Genomic DNA, 13,723 nt, shown 5'->3' on the forward strand with positions numbered 1-13,723 from the left:
GCTGGTATCAACATGCAGGAAGGATTTTACTAAGTTGAAGTGGCTTTTATTAAGCTTCTCATTCGCCTAACGAGACTGAGTGGAGAGGTAAAAGAGGAGGAGGACAGCCTTGCAGCTTGCTCTCTGTTTAGATACTGACAATTCTGTGCTCTGGGGTGTTCACCTACCGCAGGACTCCAGTTCAGAGCCTGTGATCAGCTGAGGTCAAGTTTTGGACCTTTCCCTGACACTTAAGAAGGTTTTGTCTGGGCCTAAGAAACATAAACAATGGCCTCTAATAAATACCAAAGATTAAATTTGAGAAGAAGGGAAAATTTCAGTGCACTGTTAAACAATCTATCACAGCAGGATTCTCCCACAGCCACTGCAGCTAAGTACTGATGAGCATTTCTTAATCACAGCATGCCAGCAGAGCTGCAATCCTAAAGCAAAGCAATCACTCCAATCTCATTTAACTAATAAAGGTGATGTTTTTCTTCTCTACTTTTCCCCCATCCTACGAAGATATTGCAAAGGGCCCCCGTTCCACATTACCCCAGTGGTGGTTACAACATCCACGTTCCAGCTTTGCGCTGCCCAGCCAGCACCCAGCGTGCAGTGCTCAGAAGAAAATGTGGATGTTCTACACATGTAAACTATTTCTCTTCCTTCTGCTATATTTATGGGGGGAGGCTGGAATCAGATAATCCCTGGAAAAAACCTTGATCAATAAAACCACTGCTGTAGGATAAGGCAGCAATCAAAGGAGAGCATCGCATCTACTGAAATGCAAGAGCAGGTAGGCACAACATACCCTGGACAGTGTCACTGCATCCGTAGGCGTGATGCTTGAGACTCTAAAAATATGCGTGCAGACAAACAGGCACAAGAGCTGTGGTTTCTAGACAGAGAAGTGTTTAATCTTGGAGCCAGTTTCATCATTAACCTGGATTTCCACGCTTAAAAAGATACGTTCCTTCAGCTTGTCATGAATAAAATTGTGACATTCATGACATATATCCTAAGACTACAAATAAACTGGTTGTCTTCACTGTTCCCTGCGGTAACTGAGATCGCTTTATTTTATTTTGTCGAGGACTAGTGCTCTTCAGATTTTGTTTGATCTTCCTTACATGATAATAAATGCAGGAGTTAAGAAAGGCTATATGGGCTTTTGGTACTCACTTTAACCAGTCATTAATAGTACAAATGCAGTAAATACAAACAGATGATAGAAAAGCAAGACAATCTTCTTGTTAGAAACACTAGTTTCAGTCATCACATCTAAACACCTCGTTATATTCTGGAAAAAATGTCAGCGCCAGGTCCTTCTTTGTCATTTCAATGACTGGAAATTCCAGACTGGGGAAATTCCAGATTGATTCAGCTTCTAAGTTAAAAAGATGTGGTTTTAGTTTGTTGCTTTTTTTTTTTTTCTGAAATCTGTGGACAACCACAACCTGGAATTCAAAAATTCAGCTGGGCTCCTGCCAGAAACAAGCAAAAAGATCGCGCTGCTGCTTGTAGTTTGCGTGCCCAGTGCTGCACTCCTGGTGCTGGATTGTCACCTAAAGAGGCAACATCCAGATGTGGCGGTGACCGAGGAGGCAGGAGCCAAACACTTTCTGGAGTAAGAAAACACTGCATTTCGGATCATAATTTTGAGGTGTGAGCCCCTACTTGTTAACATGCTGAGACATGTTGATACAAAGCTTTGGAGATGGATAGGCTGAACTTGAGAGAGAGCTATCATCCCCATCTGCTGGCTTCAGCTGGCTTTTCAGGTTTGCAAGATAATTTGGCCTGGAAACGGTCCCTCATAAGACTTGAGAAAGGGCCTGTTTCGCTGAACTCCAAAACTACACCCGTGTAGCTGCAGACACAGATGTGCAAACCTTGGAGAAAAATACATGAAAAACTTCCAGGAATCAGTGTGTATTTCTGGTTGTTTTTACCACATGAGAGGGCAAGAGACTCCCAGGAACAACTCGGTGCCGAGACCCTCTGAGACATGGGAGCTGAAGGGCTGCACCGCAGATTGGAAAGTCCTTCTGAGAGAGAAACGCTGTGTTTTTTGTCATGTTGGAAGAAGAGAGGCAAGCAACATGGGCTTGTAGGAAGCACAAAAGGAAGAGCTTTACTGAGCAGAGGCTTTGCTAGGCTGCCTGGTGAACACCATCTAGAAAGGACTCATTTGGGATCTTACAAATGTAAAATAACTCTTTGCCATTCCAGACATTTCCATTCCAAACCTTTGGCTCCAACAGCATCATTTTACTCTCTTCTCTGAGAAACCGCAGTAACACTCTTATATGAAGACACTGTTACGCTGCCCTCTCACAGCAGAATTGCTATGGAATAAGATGATACATCCAGGACGATACTGGGCGAATTCAGTCTTGTTTCATGTTATTACAGTGAATATTAAAGAGATTCAATCATGTTTTACTTCTCACTGCAAAGTGTTGCAAAAATTTCCACTATATATATATTTCATCGCAGAAACTGTAGGGTTGTATAAAAAAGCTACTTCTGTCTTACTGAAATCTATTAGCCATGATTGCACCTCCGGGTCTCATACCTCCTGTATTTAATATCCTCCTTTGGTTCAAGGAGCAGCTATTATCACTCTCTTCTCAAGCCAAAGCTTAAAGGTGAACTGAAAAGCTTTTAAAATAAATCAGTAAAGCTATTCTCAAACCTCAGGTTGTTAGGGGCAAAATTTGGATACCCTTGCTCATATTGAAAAGTGCCTTTCTCTTCATTTTCTGTGGGCTCAAGCTACATTGCTGATGTGTCTTATTTCCTGGGAACTCCTTAGTGACAGAACAAGATATAAAAATTTGATTTTAAAGCCTTACTACGGCTTCTGTTTTAGAAGGAAAATAAAAAGATCTATTCAACTTAAGCATACATGTCCACGTGTGGTTTTGGAGAAATTCAAGATGCCACTATCTCAGGAGGTTTCTGAGAAGAAAAAATTCTCCCCCCTTAAGGACTTTTTCCTTTGGAAACAACAGCCCACAGCCATCGTCCTGGTACACTTGCCTGCTGACACTCCACATTCAGCCAGCGAAAGCTGAAGAGAGGCCAAAACCTGAGAGCAGCCCCAACAGCTAAAGAAAATGCTGTCTTTGCAAGGCTTGAACCAGAGCTGACCCAAGTCAACCCAGGAGCTTCCCTTTGAGCTGTCTGAGCTCGGGATAACGTTGCTTGACAGAGCTTTCTGAATGACTGCAGTTACTTCCCCAAAAGCAAGGAAAATCTCAATTGGCTTTATCATAAACTGGTCCTTCCAGCTAATGGGGAATAAGGCGATTGAAAAAATGAGTAAATAAAAGAGGTCACTTATTCAAAGCAATGTATGGTACTGTTGGATTTTTGGTCCCCTACTTCCTAGCGCCTTACTGCAGCCGAGGAAATGGCATTTCACTCTCCCGCTCATTGCTTTGAGACCTCGGAGAGGGGGGTCATGCAGGGAAGGTACTGCCCGTGCCTTGCTAAAAAAAATAAATAAATTCCACCTCCACAACCTGCAGAAACCCCATGCAGGAGATGGATCTATGCAGTGATGGACCAGAGAAGGTTTTTCCCTGAATCACTGAGATTAATGAGCTGAAATATAGAAGCCTTAAAACACGAGCCATCTCTTCAAAAGAGGAGAAAAACCTCCACCCAGAAACAAGAAGCAGGTGAATAACAGCCCAGCATGTTCCTTTTAATTCATACATGAGAAACACATACCGGTCTAGAGGAACAGGCACACGCATTTCAATGGGATATTAACACACAGGAGGATACAAGGACTCAGCCTGTCTCACTTCACTGTTTCCCCTTCCAAGAGACCCGAAGGAAGGGACAAACACACCACATAGCACAGGTCTCATCCCTCAAAGAAGGATGAAAATACGTATCTCTCTACTTCAGCAATATGCAACACAGCAGTGATTTTGCAAGCTGCTGACATGTTAATAACAGCTATAGAAGAGTAACTGGTTGCGTGGGACCATGGCAGAAATGACCATTTCTCACACAACACTGCATTCTCATCCATTAGCACAATTCAAATGGCAGGCAAAGTGCCTTCAGAGGCCTTGATGAGGTATCCTTCAGAGAGAGGGCTCGGCCCCCAGTGCGTCAGACCCCACTCATGGCAACCACAACACTGCATGGAGTAGAAATCAGCTTTTGCACATTAAAAATACAGTTTTCTGTGAGGGAGGAAAGGATGGGAGAGAAAGACATGAAATTTTTGTACCTACCCAGCAAACGGAGAAGCAGGAAAAGCACCCCCAAAGCGTAAGACTTGAGTTCGGGGCTCACGGTTCTGTAGGGAGCAGGGAAGGAGAGAGTGAAATCGATTCTTGTTGTTCTGCTTTGATTAACACACCCCGTGGTCATTCTGTCCTGTCAGCCAGGATGCCACTACCACCTCTTGAAAAAGTCATTAACGGGGTTTTTCTTCTCCCTTCGCCTGAGCTGCCTACAGTCCCAGAAGTAATTGCATTGGTGATAGGTTCAGGAATTTAGCTAAGTCATTAATAACTACAGCTAATCTTGTCATTGCACGGGAAAAAAGGAAATTCCCACCCCCAGTAAATCATCATTTACAAGCTCCCCATCATGCTTTCAAGGCTCCAGATGCTGGGAACTGGTGGAAGAGAAAAGTTTTTCCTCTGAGACTTCCCAGGCTATGGGGAACAAGAAGAGAAGGGAGAATGACTGACCAACAGGTTCTGCCAGCCTGAAAAATCAAGCCTCCCAGTGAGGACATGCTCAAGAAGGCTGGTTTTCATGGGCATGAATTTAGCATAGGAAATTTTTTTACGCTGGGAAGACAACGGTTGTGCTCCCTTCTGCTATGAACACAACCCAGTCTATCGCATTAGCGTTATCCTTCAAAGGTGCTTTAAAAATAATAATTCATGGCTTTCTAATTCGCTTAGCTCAAGGATGCTACTGGCTAAAGTCATCCTCTTGGGGTAGGCTCAGCAAAGCCTTTGGAATTCCAGAAATCATTAATTTGGTCTTAAGTCTTGTAATAGCATTTTATTTCCTGCAGTATATAAAGGCCAGGAAAGCAGGACACTGATCCTCATATGAACAGATTCATCACACAGGGGAACTCTGGAGACCTAAGCTGCCTCTCCCGTTAGCTCCTCACAGCAGCCCGCAGGCAGCACTGCTAGTGGCACCCAGTGGCAGTGGTGATCCTCTGTATAAATACATTCACCGTCGGTTTTTAATCAGTGGTGGTGACCATTGCTTCACCTTTTTGTATTCAAGACCAAAGTCAAGCCCCATACCTTAGGGCCGAGTAAAAGTTGCCACCTGGAGACATCCTTTCTCATCGACTGCAGCAGTGACCAAACGACTTGCCTGGACGAGACCTCTGATTTGTAAACACTGAAGTTAATTTTTAAATTAACCACAGGAGTTGCCAATACCATTTGTCACTGCCATGGACTCCAGGGACACACTCATACGCCAAAACTTTCTTTTAGCAATCCAAGATGGTAGGTGCAAGAGAGCATGAGGTGTTATATGGTGAAGAGCTCTTTCCCATACATTTTGTTAGCTATCAGTGATTCTGAGGGAAGCGTAGTTCCTAATTTGGATGTGTGAAATGTTTATTTCCTACAGCTGTGAGCTGAATATTTTTAATATTCCCTTCACTTTTCTTATTCCCTTATATTCTTCTTCCTGGCTGGCTATCTCATTTGAAGTTGACACCAAGATGTCTCCATTCAGAATTCTACAGGTGCTGGCAGCTCCCTTGAACAAAGAACTCTTCAATCTTCAAATTACTTTTGCCACAATATTTATCATGAGAAATTTGATTTCCCTTTAGCTACTGTAGATGCAAAGAGAGAAATGAACTAGTCGGTGGAATATCTCATTTTGTATCCTGCAGGGATACATGCCCTCACAGAGCTGTTCTGCCCAAGATCCACTCAAGAGTGTGCTTCTAATACAGACCTTATTGATTGAGTTTTATTGGAATTTTCCAGGCAGCAGAATGGATCTGCTATTTATGCCTCTGGTTATTACTCTCAGTAAGTGACAGCCTGGACAGATAAGTAATTCTGGATAAACGTGGGCTTAGATATATACGTATATCATAAGGTGAAGTGTTTCACGTGACTAGAAATAACACAAGGTCAGTTATTTGAATAAGCTACTTGTGTCTGCCTATTTGTACGGGTTCAACTGAGAGATGTCCTTCAGACTTCCAAGTTCCTTCTGTCCTCGGATTTGGCCCAGGGTGAGAGAAGCTAAACTCTAGCCAGGGGGTATTAGCCAAAGCTAGCCTTTGCCACAGCTTGTCATTTTTCTGTAGCTTCTATGACCTCCAGGCCACCTCTAAAGGTATCTTATTAAGCCATTATGTGCTGAGAATACGGGGCTGCAATTCTGCCCCTTTCCTGATGCAATTTTAATGTCCTTACTGCCTGGACTGGGAGCTGTACATCTGTATTTGCCTTTCCATGCTAATCCCAGGCTTGGTAAGTACAAGCTTGCCACCTTTCTTTACAGCATCCCTGCAGGGATGATCTTGGATGATCATTCCCATTTTACCAAAGCCGTACTCAAGCAATTCCTGCATTCTCTCTAGAAGGTCGGTACTGTAGGCACTGAACTTGGTGGGGCCATGGCAGAGCTGAACCAGGTGCTGCCAAATGAAATAGAGGCTTAGAGAGAAAATGATTTAATTAACACTTGAAAGAGCGGGACTGAAATTCGGGCAGGACTGCTCAGGCTTTCACATCCCCAACTCCTGCCTGCATGGAAAGGCAGTAACATACGAGAAAGCCTGTGCCCATAGCTCCTCACTTGCTGAGGAGGCTCCAAATCTTCTGAAAATATGGGCAGCTCTTTCAAGGTGTTTCCACCAGGGAGTGCTTAGTCAAAGGAGGATTTTCTGATGCCTTGAGCTGAAGTTACGTCCAAAGTCATGGATCTGGGGACAGCCAGTGCAGACTAAAAGCAGAGGACAGCAGCTATGTGGGACCCTCAGCTCCCTGCAGCTCCCAGCAGCACCCCATGGTCCCCCCAGCCCTGCTCCCACCCCAAGAGCAGCCCCGTGGAGCTCACCGGTTCCTCCTGGCAGTGGTCCTACCTGATGAGGATGATGACAGACGGCGTCTGCGCCATGGCCCCGATCATGCTGCAAACACACATCACGCAGAGGAATGTCAAGAAGGCCTCTTCGCAGCCGGGGCTGGGGCATTTACCAGGAACGACGGTGGCATTTTGGGCAGGTACCGAGGTGAGGCACGAACAGCCACTGAGGTTCTGCAGAGGAGCACAGGGGTTCAGGAGAAGGGAGAGCCGCAGTCCCCACCACCTGCCCTCTGCAATGAGGGCTTGCCAACAGCAATTCTGAACCCTCTAATGGTCAATTAAGTAACTCCTAAGAGCTTATTTGAAGTGGCTTTGGAAAGAATTTCAGAAGTATGTCAGCTCTGATGCATGCTACCAGCAAGGGAAAGCCATCCCTTGGCTTGTTTCTTTTCTTCCGCTCCTTTCAAGTCTCTCCCATAAATGTCACCGAGACGAAATTATTACCAAGTTATACCCCTTTGGAGGAGAATAAAGAAACGATCTGTGTCCCTGTGACAAGGAAGATCCCCAAATTATGGTTCTAATTGCTTTCTTATTTACCTCCATCCCCTTGGCTGTTGCAGTCGAACTGAAGCACATTGAAAGCAGGTAAATCCGCAGCTCCTGGCTGCAGGTTCGGTGCCTGCTTCTGGCACCCTCGATCCCAGGAAGGAGCCACCCACGACGGATCCTGCAGCTCATCAGGAGCTGAACTATCACAGCTTGGCAGCATAGACCCTGCCGGACTCAAGCACACTACGGGGCTAGTAACTGGCATCTGGTTCAGAGGGATTTGTGTTGAGCTAAAAGCTGAAGTCAGGCGAGATAAACTTTATCAATATGTGATCAGAAGGAGGGCGAAATTACTGCATTTTGCCTCAGTCTCTCCTGCAAGTGCAGGTTGTGAAAAGAAGCTCTGTTTGCCAGACACAGATTTAGGGATTTATTTTTTTTTCTGATTTTCCACCTCGCCCTCCTGAATTTGTGAGTGGGGGGATGTCAGTGCAATTAAGGCACACAATACTACCAAGAAATCCCTTAACAAATACAGAACGAAACAATCATAAATGATTCATGGCTTGTCTTCATCAGTTTGCCTGCTGGGTTTGCAGGTCACATGTTTGCAAGAGGAGTAGCATCATAAAATAAAATATATTGAAAAACAGCTAAATCTCCTCGCCTTCCCCTCTACCACGTTTGAGCAGAAATTTCTTTGCTTTTCTGCTGGGATCCCCTTACGACCATACCAAAATACACTTTCTGGTTCACTGCCTCCAAAGATAAGGATCCATTGGGATATCAGTCCAGCCTTTCTGAACCAATCTCTTTCTTCTGCATAGGTGTCAAATGATTTTCTTCCAAATAAGTGCACAGAGGGCAGAACTCCAGGGGAGCTGGAATAGACATATAGGTGCCTTTCTGGCTGGCAAGCAATAATTAACACAACAAATCCCTGTGCTGTGAGTTAGAAGCTGTCACCTGAAGGCTACGAGGTGGTGACAATTAGCACCACTGCAGTGGTGTTTGCACAGAGACAAGAGGAATTTGTAGTTCCTGGCTCTTACTCATTGCATTGATAGCAACCAGCCTGGACACAGCCCTGTGGATTAAAATCCATCTAAGTCCAGGAAAATACCTACTTGCACTAAAATTTTGGACCAGAGTGCTAGCCCAGAGCAGAGTGAGCAGTTTGTACCAACTACATCTGCTTGCTTAGCACCTCACCTCATCCTCACCTGAGAGATCTTTGATCTTTTATTACTGACACACAGTACAACTCACAGACATCAAACAAGGAAACATCAAAGATGGAGTTCTGCCTTTGTCCTGTGGAGAGGCAACTTTTTGATACTCGTGCCAAATTGCTACAGATGCCCTTGTCTGCAATCCCACATTATCACAGCCTTCCAAGGCCCAGCAGCTTGCACACCCAGATCTTACACATGCAAGTGAAGCTGCACAGATGCAGAGCTTGCACTTTTAACAGCATCCTGAGTTTAGGGTAATTATCTATGCAAATTAACCATGTTTTTAATTATTAGTTGTTTGGGGTTTTTTTATTAAACTCTGGATCCAACAGGGAAGGGGCATGCTGGTACTTCAGTGCAAAGTCGTGAGATGCCAGCATGGTAATACCAGGTTGAAATTCATGTGCCTCCAGCCAAAACGGTGTGAGAAGCAAAGGCATCAAACCAAAAAGATTCACAGTCAAAGGCTTCACACACAAGGGTCACTTCCAGGAATGGCTTGAGAAAGAAACTCTTGAGGGTGCCAAAGCTCTGCCTATTAGCACCAATACTCCTATGGTTTTCTGGGCAGGTGCACCTCTGCAACCAGCTCAGTAAGAGAGAAGAAATGAAAAAGAAAAAAAAAATCTGAGCTACACATTGCTTTTAGAAATTGTTCACCGAGGAAAAGTGGAGAGAGGCAGTTAGAAACATCCAATGCAGTAAAGTTAAATAAAGCATTCAGAGAATTTTATGTCCCAGTAAAACGCAACCCTTGGCTCATCACAAGCATATAACATTCACAAGACCCTCTAGACAGGTCATTACCTGGATTATGGGTTAAAAACCTGGTATGGCAATTTGGCTTTGCCTCAGGGCCATTGCATGGCCAAACTGGTCCATAATTCTTCATAATACCCTTTTCAGAGGATGCTATTGCTTCACTAATTTGCGTTCAAAACATCACTGCAAAAAAAACCCACCAAACAAAGCGACGACAAGAAGCCCAAGGCGATGATGAAAATAAGAAAGAATGTGTAAGAGAGAGGGTGAGAGAGAGCGAGGTTTTCGTTGAGGTTTTCTCTTACAGAGCAAAAAGTCAGGCAGCTGCAGACCGAAGGGGCAGAGTTGAATTTTCATTACCGTGCTCCTTCCAGAGGAGCCAGAGCTTTGCCTTGAACCACAGGGTGAGGAGGTCACTCCTGCACTCCAGCCATGGACCACACCAGCTGTATTCTTGCTAAGGACTTGGTGAACTGATGAGACACTGTTCTGTGTGCCCTGTACAAGCTGCCTTCTTGTAAAAACAATCGTGTTGCTGCCCCAGGTGTTGACTTGTCTCTTGTTGGGAGGATGAGGAGGAGGAGGGCTGGAGGTAACACCCTCTCATGTGCCACACACTTGGAGAGTCACTTGTGGGGTTGCTGAAAGCACCTTAAAACTGCTATTTCAAAGGGATGCCTATGTCTCCAAGGCTGGAGTGAGAATTAAGAAGAGGTTTAGGCAGGACGAGCTATCAGGTCTTTCGTGCTGTGAGGCTGCATTTGCCAGCAGTGAGCCTCACCTCCGCTCAGCGGCACTCGCAGGCGGTTTGTCTCTTTAGGGCAGGAAGGGAGGTTTGATGTCTCCTCAGAAAGGAAGGATGGATGGATAACAGCATGTGGTGAGCACTGATGTCCCTGCAGCTACGAACAGTCACAGTGACCAGGGTGACCTCCCCCAGGCTCCAGCCAGGCAGCGTAGCAGTGGTCAGCAGGACTGGCACAGCCCTGGGCAGGGAGCAAGAGCTGCAGGAACTTCAACAGTTCCCACCCATGGGAAGGGCAGGCCTTCATCTTCAGCATAGCCCAGAACATATTAGCATTTCAGCAGTGAAAAAAAACCTGAAAAGCAGGCTTTTAAGATACTGTTAAAAATTCCCCACAACTTCCTTACATTGAAATGGTTTGGTCTTTAAGAGTTTCCTAAAGGAAATAAACTCTTAGATATGGAGAACTGAAAAATGTAGAATGTGTCCAGATGGAGTTTCTGCTCCCTTGACAACTGCTCTTGTCATTGCCTCACAGCAAAGCATGGAAAGAGAGAGAAGCAAGAGGAGTGCGAGGAAAGCTCAGATAAGAGTGAATAAAATCCAGGATCTGGTCATATGTGTCTAGGAATCAATTTAGGAAAACAGTAAGAGGAAAAAGAATAAAAAGGATTGGGCAGGGAAAATACAGGCAGGTGGAGAAGTGAGATGAGAGACTGAAGGAGAAAAGAGAAGCTAGTCCCACAGCCTGGGCTAGTGAGCTCTCATGCAGGTTCTGGGTTCTGCCAGTGGACAACCAAGCAGATCTCCTCTCCTGTTCCTTGTTTCTGTGCTGAGGAGAAAGACCAGAGAAGGAGCAGGAGGGAAAATCTCCTCCCGCTCTGTGGGTGACCATGTCAGATTGCCGCTGGAATCAGCAGGCATTTATGCAGCAGAGAGAAAAGTGACAGCAGCTCAGGCCCATCTGAAGCATGAGTTTTGGGGGTGCAATCACTGCTACTCTACCAAACACTTACTAACCTCACTCACTCATGCTCACAGAATCATTCCTACAGATGAGAGGTCCCAAGGAAAGCTCACTCACCGTGCTGCTGCAGCCAGCAAAGCAGGCAGATAAGTATGTGACCCCGTCTGCCCCACACACTGGAGTGAAGGAATCAGTTTGGCATTCACAGTTGTTATTGCAGGGGGAATATGGGTCCAGAGATGAGGTTGGAGTTGAGCTGTAAGAGAAACAGAAAGAAATTGGTGGGTAGTGTGACAATATGAGCCAGCTTTTCCAATCGTTGCCACACAAAGACGGCTTTGAAGGGGGGTAGGTAAGACAAACAAATTACAAAAAGCAGTAGGTAGGCTATCTGGGTCCCAGCTTTAAGAAATACAGGCTACAGCCCTCTCCTTGGGGACAGAAATGGTGTGGCCCCTATCCCTCTACAACAAGGAATCTAATGTGAGGCTTGGGCTGCCTTGTTACCGCAATGAGAAGCCTCAAGGAAAACCAAAGAGATCCTGTGGGGATTGCTCTGCATTTTTCTAGAACAGTAACTGTGAGGAGCTCAGAGTCTGAAGTTCTTATCTTCTAAAGAGTCACCACCGCATACCGAGAAGCACCAGAAAAGGCAATACAAAATAACTCTCTCCAAGTCCTGCGAATGCTACAGGGCACTGTGTGCCTCATTTCTCCCATTAAAATGGACCTGGAGCCATGCATGCTCTCTCCTCACCATATCTGAACTTCCAGACATCTAAACCCTGGTTCTATGAATTTCCCTCAGGCATTTAAATAAATGTACAAAGCACTGCACATCCCTTGGTGCCAGGAGAAACCAGAGTGGTGGACCCAATGCTATGTAGGTGGTCATGGGGGCAGAATCGGGCATGGCACCTTTGGATTGATCAACTGTAGTAACACAGTTGTCAGCTGCATGTACTCAACTCTCATGAGTGGCACAAAAACTTTGCCTACTAAGAGCCCTACAGAAAATTGCCTTCTATGTGCTTGTTCTATAGGGTTGTCTAAAGGCCAGCACTGCCTGAAGGCTGCCCGTCGAACACAGTAACATGGCATTTCTGATGGTAAGACTGTGTGAGACCCTGAAACTCTCTGTGGACTTACTTGTTTCCATAGGGAACAGTAACCCCTGCCACAGGTCCTGTGTCGCATCCCAGGAAGAGGAAAGACACGTAGCAAGCTGTGGACACCAGGTTCACCAGCATGGCCATCCTGATGGCTCCCAGAGCAGACAGGCTGAGCTTCTTCACCAAGAGGCCACCCAGGAATATTCCCAGACATGCGCATGGGATTGCTGTCATCCCTGCAAGAGGAAAAATCAGTTAGCAAGAAGTGTGAGCAAGGCTCAGTGAACCACGCCGTTACAGCTGTTTACTTTCCAGCAGAGAAATCTACTCACTAGCACTGAGAAACCTTGTTAATGACCAACTGCTGAAGTAGCACCAAGCTGGGGTTGCCCAAAAAGAGAGGAATGGATGCAAATAGGTATGCTGTCCTTCACAGAGGAACCGGGATTTTCTTCCAATTCTCGTCCATATTTGAGAGAAGTGCCAAAAGTGTTGACATTGGCCCACCTTAACCTAAGCAGTAGCATCTCTAATGCTTCTTGCAACAGCTGGCAGACAAATAAAGGCAAGAATTTTCCAACGTGTTGAGACACTTTGGCTGAGCCCTGCTTGGTGTACTTCACAGCAGTCTGATCTTCAGAGATTAGGCAATAGTCGCATTTGAAAATATGAAGTGTCCCTCAAAGAATCTTCTTAAACTGTGAGATGCAAAATCACTGTCAGAAGTGACTCACTTCCCAGGCACAGAAAGACATTATTGCACTAAGCTCATCTGGGTTCACTTTTATCCCTTTGCTGTCAGTTACAATCCAGACCTTACCTACCTGGGCTAGACTTAGAAGTGCATCCAAATCCTGGCGTTTCTGGCCTCCCATAAATTTAATGTTTTTCATGGAAATCTGGCAGCAACTTTGTTTAAACTAAACAAGTAGCTGTGAGGACTACGAATGCATCAAAGCCTCCTTTCCCACTGCTAGGTCAGAAGCAGGACGTGCTCTGGCTCACAGGTGACTCCCTCTGTGCTGACCACCCAGCCGTAAGCACACACTGACTGCCCAGGCATCTCCCACACTGGGGTGGTTTTCCTTCTCCCAGTGGCTCAACAGTGAAGTTGTTTTCCTTTGCCAATCCTTTAATTTTCAGGAAAGATGGAACAGCTCAACATCTCTGAGATGGCTGGCCTTCTGTCAAATCCTATTAAAATTCACCAGTGCGTTCCTGTGTCACTGGGGGAGGTGAGATTGACTGCAGGGAATTGTTTCTTTTGGAAAATGAGGCCAAAACCAGAAGATGTCAGTGGAAGAAT

The 13,723-nt window shown here is 45.4% G+C and overlaps 1 protein-coding gene across 1 annotated transcript in view; it reads right to left on the minus strand.

Annotated features, from left to right (window-relative positions):
• Nucleotides 1-13,723, minus strand: part of SLCO3A1 (solute carrier organic anion transporter family, member 3A1) — a gene marked incomplete at its 5' end in the record, with an annotated part of 111,012 nt that overhangs the window by 620 nt on the left and 96,669 nt on the right. The window contains 4 exons of the mRNA XM_009876581.1: nucleotides 4,242-4,306; nucleotides 7,100-7,275; nucleotides 11,423-11,561; nucleotides 12,455-12,653. Coding sequence (XP_009874883.1) covers nucleotides 4,242-4,306; nucleotides 7,100-7,275; nucleotides 11,423-11,561; nucleotides 12,455-12,653 — 579 coding nt within the window. The remainder of the gene's footprint in view (nucleotides 1-4,241; nucleotides 4,307-7,099; nucleotides 7,276-11,422; nucleotides 11,562-12,454; nucleotides 12,654-13,723) is intronic.

Source organism: Apaloderma vittatum, unplaced genomic scaffold (assembly GCF_000703405.1).
Source record: "Apaloderma vittatum isolate BGI_N311 unplaced genomic scaffold, ASM70340v1 scaffold41419, whole genome shotgun sequence".
In the NCBI taxonomy this organism is placed as follows: Eukaryota; Metazoa; Chordata; class Aves; order Trogoniformes; family Trogonidae; genus Apaloderma; species Apaloderma vittatum.